This window comes from Mangifera indica, unplaced genomic scaffold (genome assembly GCF_011075055.1).
Source record: "Mangifera indica cultivar Alphonso unplaced genomic scaffold, CATAS_Mindica_2.1 Un_0085, whole genome shotgun sequence".
Lineage (NCBI taxonomy): Eukaryota > Viridiplantae > Streptophyta > Magnoliopsida > Sapindales > Anacardiaceae > Mangifera > Mangifera indica.
In genome coordinates this window covers 17,239-27,822 of record NW_025401177.1, presented here as the reverse complement: position 1 = coordinate 27,822, position 10,584 = coordinate 17,239, and the positions used below count along the sequence as shown (strand labels likewise).

The 10,584-nt window shown below is 33.2% G+C and overlaps 3 protein-coding genes across 3 annotated transcripts; 1 reads left to right on the top strand and 2 right to left on the bottom strand.

The window, feature by feature from the left end:
- Positions 1–1,607: 1,607 nt before the first annotated feature.
- On the top strand, positions 1,608–2,210 carry LOC123207534. The gene has a single exon (XM_044625044.1). It carries the CDS (start codon positions 1,627–1,629, stop codon positions 2,152–2,154), a length of 528 nt encoding a protein of 175 aa, XP_044480979.1. The 5' UTR covers positions 1,608–1,626; the 3' UTR covers positions 2,155–2,210.
- A 1,140-nt stretch (positions 2,211–3,350) lies between these two features.
- LOC123207531 lies at positions 3,351–4,394 on the bottom strand. Its single transcript, XM_044625041.1, has one exon. It carries the CDS (start codon positions 4,127–4,129, stop codon positions 3,806–3,808), a length of 324 nt encoding a protein of 107 aa, XP_044480976.1. The 5' UTR covers positions 4,130–4,394; the 3' UTR covers positions 3,351–3,805.
- A 379-nt stretch (positions 4,395–4,773) lies between these two features.
- On the bottom strand, positions 4,774–5,644 carry LOC123207527 (zinc finger protein 10-like). The gene has a single exon (XM_044625030.1). It carries the CDS (start codon positions 5,486–5,488, stop codon positions 4,916–4,918), a length of 573 nt encoding a protein of 190 aa, XP_044480965.1. The 5' UTR covers positions 5,489–5,644; the 3' UTR covers positions 4,774–4,915.
- Positions 5,645–10,584: the final 4,940 nt, after the last annotated feature.

Sequence of the window (10,584 nt, the reverse complement as noted above, 5' to 3'; positions counted from 1 at the left end):
AATTTGGATCTAAATCTCTTAAATTTATTTGATTTTGTAGTTGATTTATAAAATGTTCTATATCAAAACTTTAATAATATTATATATAATTTATTATTTAAATTTTATATATAATTTTTTTGGAGTATTAAATTTGTACATAATATTTTTTATTTATAATTTAATTTTTCATTTAGATTGTAATATTTTTATATTTAATTATTTGAGTGAGCAATTGAATAATATATTTAAAGAATTGAGGGTCAAATTTTCGGGAAGGGGCCGGGTGCCCACCTGGATCTTAACTGGCTCCGCCCCTTTTACGGATGCATGTTTCAGTGCTGTAAAAATAAAAAAGACTTTTATGACCTTAAAACAGGTTTTTACCTCAATATAATATAAATAACTTTTTTATGTCCAAAATTAAATACGATAACAGGTCATTTTATAATTATTATTTAATTTTTTAAATTATTATAAAACTCAAAATTAATAAAAATTAATTAAAGATATTATAACGTATAATTATATATTTAAATAGTTAAATAATCTTTGAAAATATTATAAGTGTTAATAAAATTATAAAAGGGTTTTAAGATTTAAAAAATGGTTTGAGAATATTTTTAAAATTTTAATATGTCTTTTAATAATATAAAAAAATATATTTTTATTTAAAAAAATTGAATAAAACATAATAAATAAAATGTTTAAATATCATATTACAACTATTTAGATCATAATAATATTTTCCAAATACACAGTAAAAATAGGTAATTCCTTAAACAAGGAATAAGAAATGTCTATTTACTCCTTAAAAATTTTAAAATTTGCATTTAAATCCCAAAATATTGTTCACATTTCTGTATAGATTGAATGTCACTGTAATATTTTAAATTTTGGAGATGACAATGATAAGATTTTAACCAAAGTGAGAAAGTAATGTTGATGTTAGGGTTTTAAAAACATTTTAAATATTGATTTATAAATTTTTAAATATTTTTAGCTTAAAAACTGTTATATTTAAAATATTTAAATATAATTATTAAAAAAATATTTTTAATTTTAAAATTTTTTTTAGTTAATAAATTATTATTTTATTTTTATAAAATAAATATTTTAAAAACAAAATTTAATTTAATGGAAAAAAGCTATGGGCCCAAACCTTGGGTGAGAATATGTAATTTACTTAATAGAAATTCTAGAATACGGTGCACATGCAAAGCTGTTGATGCTGACCAATTCAATCATTGAACTGATACGCACGCGAACTTACAAATCGAATTAACGACAGCCGTTACATCACATTGACCTTTTGGTTACCCCCTCAACCTATTCCTTTGCCTAGAACAACGCACGACGTTCTGCTTCTACCTTACTTCCTACCACGTTACCTCCAATGTTTCTTCTTATTACGATTATGCCACCGCCTCTACCAGCTGAGCTGAATCCATTGTAAGTTGTAACTGTGCCTCGTTGGCTGTGTTGTGTTTTTCTAGTACGACACACTAATTTAAGAGCTCTCCATATATGTACAGCACACCCCAATACGAATTAATAATAATAAGAAGAAACCTTTCAGGTCTTCCCCACCTAATGGAACATATGTCAAGCAGCAACGTTGTCACCATCAGAAATGGCAAGAACAAGATGGTCAACGACCAAGGGTCAACTAATAAGATCCAGAAGAAAAGGCTAGGTGTAATGCATTTTGTGAGGGTAGCATTGTACATGATTCGTCGTAAATCTGACAAATCGAAAAAATCTATGCAAATCGATGTGCCTTCCAAGGGTCCGTGGACAGAAGTTTTGGCGTCCATGCGTCCATTACATGCCAGAAGCAGCCAGTGTCCGCCACCTTCCCATGAAATTCCTATGACTTTGCCAATGATGGAAGGATTTAAGGATTTGTTGACGCCTCCTTTATCGCCAGTAACTTCAGCAAAGACATTGACTCAATCTTCCGAGCCTGATGACGGCATGAGCCAATACGCTTCTGCTCAGGATCTGCAAAAGCTTGTTATGACCACTGACAACAAAGAAAACGATGATAAGGGTGGTGACGAGATGATTGATGTCAAGGCGGAGGAGTTTATTGCTCAATTTTATGAACAAATGAGGATTCAAAACGCCCACTATAAGAATACTTACAAGAAGGAACTCGGGTGCACGTCATAAGATGCTGAGGCTAAGGAAATCGATGGGTTTTAAATCACGATCAAGTCAGGTGTAATGAAGCGACTTAAGTTAAATCAACTAATCTCGTACGTCAATTTATCTTGATAAGTCAACTAATATTTCAGATTTCTTTTTTTTTTTATTTGTTTTATATTTGTAATTGAAATCGATGCTTAGATTTGTTGAATTGACTTTAATAGAATAAGTTAAACATATGATACAGTGCATTAGTTTTACCCAAAACAAGACTTTCTCAAATCACTTAAGGCAAAGAGTATAATGCAGCAGAGATGGAGGAAGACTTGGGATTGACTTTATGTATGTCCATTAATTAATTAAGAATTTTTTTCTTTTGAATTCTAATATGTACTGTTTATTTTCGGCCAAAGGACTTATTCCCACCCAAGTGTTGATACGTTGTCACAATTACATCTGTATACTTTGAAAAATTTAAAGACTCACCTATAAACAAACTGTTATTAAAATTTTTAATTAGTACTTAAAGTAAAATCGTTATTTTGCTAATAATATTAAAAAATATATAATTTTATCTTATTTCCCTTCTAAATTTTAAAAACTTGCATTCGCCCTTCAGCTTTAACTTTAAAAAGTAAATTTTCCCCTCTAAATCTGCTACAAACTTCGATGACAATAATAGTGACGGTGACTGCTACTGTCCACCTTTAACTCGATAGAGGAGAGAGATAGTTAACAACATTGATGAGGAAGAGACACGACAGATGAAAAAGAGATGAAGACGAATCTATCTCATCTTTCCATTGAGGAAAAGAGGAAAACAATCCGTTGACATTGTTGGTCATCTCCCTCTTTTGTCGGGCTAAAGATAGAGACTATGGTGGCCATCGTTATCATCATTGGATTTTGCAACAAACCTTAAGGATTCGGAAAGGAAAAGTTATTTTAAAAATTAAGACTAGGGATGAAATATGAGTTTTTAAAATCCAAGATAAAAAATAAAATAAAATAATATAATTTTTAATATTATTAATAAAATAACGATTTTATCTATAGTCAGGAAATTTTAACAATAATTGATTCATAAATAAAATTTTAAGTTTTTTAAATCTTATAAATATATATTATTATTATATTAAAACTTAGGTAGGATATGGGTTTTTGGCCTTTATTTTCTGTTAGCCATCTCAGAAACATTTTACTGCCAATCAAGAGTATCATGTAGAAATTGTAAAACTTTAGTTGCTCGAGGCGTTTTATTACAACTAGACCAGGACACCATTTGAAACCGAAAGTAGTAGACACTTTAAGGTAGGCCTATTGGGCCATCACTTTACTACAGGAGTGGCGATAAAAGAGAAACATCGTAATAATGCAGCTTTGGAGTTTGGAGAGTAGAAATTTCAATCAAAGATTAATGCATTTATACAAATTTATGATATAAATGAAAGAATAAAACTAAAAATTGAATTAACACATTCAAATACAATAATCTTGAATTAATTTGTTATGCAGTATTTTTCAATACGAAATTCTGTCCAAAAACCATTTATCTGCAACCTCACTTTTGTAATTTGAAATCAAATCGAAAGAACTCCAAAGCGCACAAAGAAAATAAATAATCGAATTTCAAATTTAAGAAAAGAAACATAGAAAAGTTTCCACCGAAAGAAAGCTAGTACCCGTGGACGATCTGGCAGCACTTGTTCTTGATCCAACGAAACCCCTTTCTTAAAGAAGCCTTAACTTTACCTTCAACCGTGTAAACCTTATACTTGGCAATCCTCTTCTTTCTCTTCATCTCAGGATCGCTAAAGCCCCACGGTTTTACAGACGCACTATTACCCGGCCGTGTCACCCGCGGCGGAATCGGTGGTGAGTGGGACCGAGTCATATAAATCTGCTTGGCTCCAAATGCACTCCCAAAGCCTCTTCCGCTAACAATCTCCAGTCTCCGATCACCTCCGTATGACGCCTGACCCGACCCGAATCCGTCCATTTAAATTAAAAGATTCTCTTAATTGAGAGGGAAAGACTGTGAGATCAGAGACGAGAAGTGTTTACACTATCTATATATTTGGGGTTTATAAATGTGATCTTAGGACTCAACTCAACTGAGGTTAGGGCGAAGGGTAAAATTGGAAAAAGAACAAAAAAGTATAGCAATGAGTTGTCTCGTATGCTGGTGGTTTTCTACACTCGATGATTTCCTTTAAATTTTGGAATAAAAAAAATTATTTAGCTGTAATGTAATGAAATGTTTTGTGTTACGGACAGCCTCGATGTTCCCCATACATGGCTGGCTGCAAAGTTGCTTCACTTTATAATTATTAGGATGTCTCTTAATTACATTAATTTACCAGTAATTTCTTTTTTGAGCTTATCCTTTGGTACCGTAATCCGCCATTGATATTGATATTGCTCTTACATTAAAGTTAAATTTTAGCTTGATTTGGTAATTAAATCACATGACCAGTCAAATTTCCAGGGTAATTCGCGCAACTGTCACAGCTCATGAATATTAAATCAGTGGCTCTATTGTTTACTGTTAAAGTCTCTATATATGTATATAAATAAATGGCAGAGGGGAATTAATGATACAACGGTACAAACAATATCTGACCATCGCTTAATGCCTTCAAATTTCAAAATCACAGCTTAATTTCCTCACAGGATGTTACAGAAAAGAGAGAGACAAACACTAGCAAAACTTGCCAAAAAGAAGTAATACATGTGGTTCTATGCATGACAAGCATAGTTTATCTTAATTAAGTTATATGAAAAATCAACCAGAGGAAGAAAGTTTAAGATGGAGATCAACGCCTCTGTCTCCTCCCACTCCCTCAGGTAGTTTACCAGAAAATTCAGTAAACGAAGTTGCAGCATGCATAGGCTGGGCGATAAAAATTCGAGAAGGGATTAACTGAGAAGGCGACGAAGGAAGCAACAAGGGGCGAGATGTATAATAATATATAGGCCGTGATCCATTTGTAGCAGCAGTGCCAAAATTGCTGATAAACTGTCCTTGATAAATGGGGGCTGCTGATCGCACTGCATGTGAGCTGAGAAGAGGTGGTGCAGCACCTGCTGTGAACCGTTGATCATGAAACTGGGCTCGTGATTTTGCTCTTTGACGCTCCCTTTTGTGCGCATTTTGATGACCCCCTAGCGCTTGAGAATTAGCAAACACTCTGCGGCAAAAATGACACTGGAACTTTCTACCTTCACCAATTAATGTTCTCTCAAGATTTTCATCTTGCTCAGTTAATGGAAATCCGAATAGCTTTAGTGCTGAAGCTGGTTTATCATCAGAATGTTTATCTGGTCCAATGTTGGATGCAATCGATCTCTCTCCCATTGAATTATGAATTTGCTAGAGAATTGGTTGTGATGTTTGGAATGAAATTGCATGTATTTATAGGGAACTGGGTTAATCTCTCTTCTGTTTCAGCCTTGGCCATGACGATGAGCAGTAAAAAGTAATGGATCCCCATAATTTTCTACTGTTAACCTTGCTAATCATGTGACAAAAAAGTCGCTGGTCAGTAGTACGATTCCCAAGTGAAAGTAGGGTTGCAAAATAATATTGCTAGCTAGCTCTAGGTCGGATAAACACTTGTTTTGACACTGTTTGTAATACTATATGATATTCTAAAATATATTTCATTGGTGGAAACGGATTCTAAGGATCTTCATATTGATGAAACTACGAAAAAAGAGCCCGAGAAAAAAGGGGCCTCGCCTCGGCATTGTGGTGGGTCATTGTTCATTGTCTACAAGTGTAGCTAGGCACGAGATAATGCTCATCCTAAGGTTGTCTTGTCCGGGGACCAGGGTTCTGCCATTCATGGCATAAAGAATCATGGTAAAACCCAGAGATTTACCGTCTGTAAATTCAATTACGGAGCACTAAGGTACAAGTTTCTTAGAGGGCCATGGAAAAGTCAATGATAATTTTATACTCTTGCAATAAGAAAGCAGCTGAGTGGCAGCCATCAACAAGGTTGTAAGGTAAATAATTTATCTTGTCAGTGTCAGTATTAGCTGAATTACTACGGTCAGATCTTTCAGAATATGAACTAAGATATGGGTTGGGATAGAGGTAAAAGTGAAAGTAAACCAAACCACTCAGTGAGAAGGCTAGGTTTCGGCTCCCGTCCCTCTGCATTGAATCTGGCGTAAGTTCCTCGCCTTTAGCCAATAGGACAGAGCCCTTTTTGTCTTTAGAACTCCAAATTCACTGAACAATTAATGAAGTGATTGCGAAGTTCATATTGACAAAATGGAAACGTAGATAGATAGAGACTTGAGTAGTGGGTTGCAACTTACGAGTCTACGCGTCAATGATTCAAGGATTTGGCATCTTCTGTTATTGTATTTTTAATTTTTAATTTTCTTTTGGCCAAAGCACTCTTTCCGTTCCTTCGCACCCCTTTAGTGAAATGATATACATACAACTATATCTATCCAAATTTTAATTCTTCAGAATATATTTATAATTCTTTTATTAATATTAAGAGATAAAATAATTGTTTTATTAATGATATTAAAATAAATAAAATTATATCTCATTTTTTTCTTTTGATTAAAAAAATTAACCATTTTTTCTCAAAATAAAGTTTTAAAAAATTCATTTTTTCTATTGAAAACCAAACTTGAAATTTGGTTACTTCCTTTGACGAACGACAACCCTATAGTGGATGAAGGTGTTATTGTTATTCAAGGATAACGACTATCATTTAGATCTAGACGTTCGTGTCATCTAGATCTCTGGATGACAAACATTGTCCAAAATGGATGACACTCCATCATCCAAATTGGGCAACAAGCGTCTAGATTTGGATGACATTTGTTGTTTAATAAACAAAGTTTGAGGCCTTTGGCCACAAATGATCGATGGTGGTTCGAGAAAGGGGTGAAAAAAAAACTTAAGGATTTGAGAGAAAAAAGTCACTTTTCAAAGTTAGAGTTTGGGGTGAAATGTTAATTTTTAAAACTTGAAAGAGAAAATAAGATACATATTTTTTAATATTATTGTTAAATAATAGTTTTGGCCTTATATTTAATGACAATATTAACAAAAATTTAGGTATAGATAGGTGTTTAGATTTTTCATCTGCTATAAGTATATTTTGGCCAAAGGACTATTTCACCCCCAAGTTTAAGTGCTATCCCAAAGTCACACCAATGAAGTTTGAAAAATCTAAAATCTCACAAATCCTTTAAAAATCACAGTTATGGTTAGGGGCAAAATAATTATTTAATAAAAAAATTTTAAAATATAAAGTTTTGTTACATTCCCCCCTTAGCTTGAAAACTCACAATTCAACCCCCACCTGAAGTTTGAAAAATCAAAATTTTCTCCCAGGGTTTGCAAATCATGGTCGAAGTCACTAGAGATGGCTATCTCCAATGGCGTTAGCTCTCCCTTCGGGCTCAACTCTCCTTATCGATCACTTCCTAGCCACTGACATAGGCTATTTCCTCTGACGAAGACTATTTCATCTTCATCCAAGACAAAGACAATCGTCGGTGGTCTCAGATGGCCACGTCGTCTCCGTCTGAGACCACCAAAGGTCGTCTTCATCTCGGACAAAGATGATTTTATCTTTGTCAGAGAAAATAGTCTATGTTGATGGCTGAAAAGTGATCAACAGGGAGAGCCAATGCCATCGAAGATGACCATCTTCAGTGACTATGACTATGATTTGCAAACCTTAGGGGAGAAATTTTGGTTTTTCAAACTTCAGGTAGGGGGAATTGTGAGATTTTCAAGTTGAGAGAGCCAAACGTAATAAAAAATTTGTTTTTTGTTAAAAGACGATTTTATCTTTAATCATAATTGAGATTTTTAACGGATGGTTAGAATTTTGAGTTTTTCAAATCTCATGGGTATATCTTCGGAATAGCACTTAAACTTGGGTGAGAAATAGTCCTTTGGCCATATGTTTTTTAGATTGCATTAAAACTTTGGAAAAAAATAGTCCTTTAACCTTTTCTTTTTTACCCTAATTAAAATGAGACTATCACAGTATAGATAAAAAGTTAAACTATTAGAAGTTAACTAAGGTAACTTTAAAAAAATTCGTTCGAGTAACAAAATAAATGAATTCAACATAAAAAAACAAGGGTTCAAATCACATAGGCATCATGAAAAGAAAACTTGTGTGGCATCTGCACTGAAGAAGGTAAAGTGTGGAGTGAACCAGAGATTGAGAACCATAAAAAATGAGGCTTTTATCTTTGAAATTGGGTAATGAAAAGAAACAAATGATTTGTTGTACTTTGCATAGACGATTGTCAGCATGTAACGACACGTTTTAGTGCGTCGTAGTTTATGGAGGAGATAGGCTGTCGGCCACTAGCCTGCGCATGGACAGACTAGCATTCTTCACCCCTTATGGACGGGTCAGGCTGATCACAGTGTCTCCCATAATCCACTCTTATTCCTTTAACTTTAATTTCCCCAAATTGTAAGTCGTCATCAACTATACCTAAACGATCTTCCTAAATCATCTCATTTCAGATTTTTGTTCTCTTATTCCATAGGACACTGTAACTTCTTCGCACTTTGTCCTACCACAGATTACTTGTTGAAACTGAGCTGCAATCACATGATCTTGTCCGTTATTCAGTGAATTATTGAGCATTGCATTTGTACGAAAATCCTCAGACCGTGTCTGTGTGTGTGTTAAAGGTTTTTTGGAAAATTATAAGTAGTAGGCTCGAATTGCTTTAAAGCTTTAGGTCTTTCTCTTTCCCCTGTGAAACTGAATTGTTGTATATGGGACATAATAGCTTGGCTATGCCCCAGTGCTCCCTTATTTTAACTTTAATACTTTTACACAACATGAGTACATAAACTCACATGTGATTGGGAAAAATCTGAGATGCCTAGCCAAACAGAATAGCCGGCCCCCACCACTGCCCTTATGGTGTCAAATCACCACGGCTCTCCATTGTTTGGCCCTACTAGGGTTTATTATCATCATCAACTCAAAAAAACAATACACGTATCTTCTTTTTGATTTGCTTATCCGAACCGAATTCGATCGAGCAATGCTCCTGTTTCTATACCTCCACGTATCTACATTTGTTATGGCATATATACAACACTCAAGTTAAGTTTAATTCTTGTCATTATAATATCACGTGTGAGCTTGAGTTGATAAAAATTAAGACTTCGTATTATTCTAATGATTTTAAAATTAAATTAGATTTATTTATTCAATCGGTTAAATTAAAAATTAATTCTAAATCTATTATAAGTAATATAAAAATATTGTTTATTCAGTGATTCGATCAAATTTGGTTTGACCAAAATTTAAAATATTTTTTAAAATTTTAATTATTTTTGAGTAATTTGATTATTTTTTATTAGTTTGGATGAATTTTTAAAGGTTCATAAAAAAAATAAATTTAAAAAAAAAGTATATCTATTAAAATGTTTTCTATAGATAATAATTTACAAAATTATATTTTTTTGTATCATAAGATTGAAACTTTTTTTATTTTAATTATTTCATTGAAATCAAATAAATAATTATTATTTTTTAAAAAAGATATGTTTTAATCTCCATAGATGTGAGTATTTTAATTGGTTTTATTTTTGACAAATTTTTAAGCAAAATATATTCATTATAATTTGATAATAAGTTAAATTGGTTGAATCATAAATTAATGAGATAATCAATTTGATCATCAACCCAGTTTTAAAAACATTGTGTTATTCTTTTGGTACTGTTCTCTTATTTTATTCTGAAAAAAGCTTCTCACTTTGAATGAATCATATGCAAGAGCCTTTATTAGGTTAACTTTTTGCCTTTTCCATTGGACCTTGATGGAAGAAGCTGCCAATGTTCAACAGGACTTTGTTGTTGCTTAATTGGAAGAACGACCCACCATAACTTGCTTCATTTTGCCCAAGTGTACACGGAAATCTATATTAAGGTCGTAAATGTCATGTTATCTCTTTTAAGCTAGTTCATTCAGTGACTGCGAAATCATATAAAGCTGTCCAGACAGTGAAAATGAAGGAATATTATATAAAGGAATAATGGGCAATTGAATATATGATAATTAAACTATGGGCTAAATTACAATGCCGACTGAACTACATGCCAAGCCACTTATTTCACATGGAGATAGACATAGCTAGGCCTTAGTGGAGCATGAGATAAGCAGTGAATAGAATAGAAAATGTGCAACTTTTCGGTGATTCAAGGCAAGGAGAGCAAATGAAGTAGTAATTACTGTGTGTTGATGACTTTTGCACGCCAAGGTCTCATCAAGAGGTCGGTCAGGCGCACATTCCATCTCGAGAACACGATATTATTTGCCCATTAATACGACAAAAATCAAACAAATGAGAGAGTGGCATGGCCGCTCCATATAGGAGAATGGCTACCAATGCCTAGAGGCCTCCCTCCTCCAATATAAGTGTTGTACGACCAA

What these genes read in the sequence shown, in the direction of transcription:
- LOC123207534 (XM_044625044.1), top strand. Translation starts at nt 1,627, where the DNA reads ATGGTCAACGACCAAGGGTCAACTAATAAGATCCAGAAGAAAAGGCTA.
- LOC123207527 (XM_044625030.1), bottom strand. Translation starts at nt 5,488, where the DNA reads ATGGGAGAGAGATCGATTGCATCCAACATTGGACCAGATAAACATTCT.
- LOC123207531 (XM_044625041.1), bottom strand. Translation starts at nt 4,129, where the DNA reads ATGGACGGATTCGGGTCGGGTCAGGCGTCATACGGAGGTGATCGGAGA.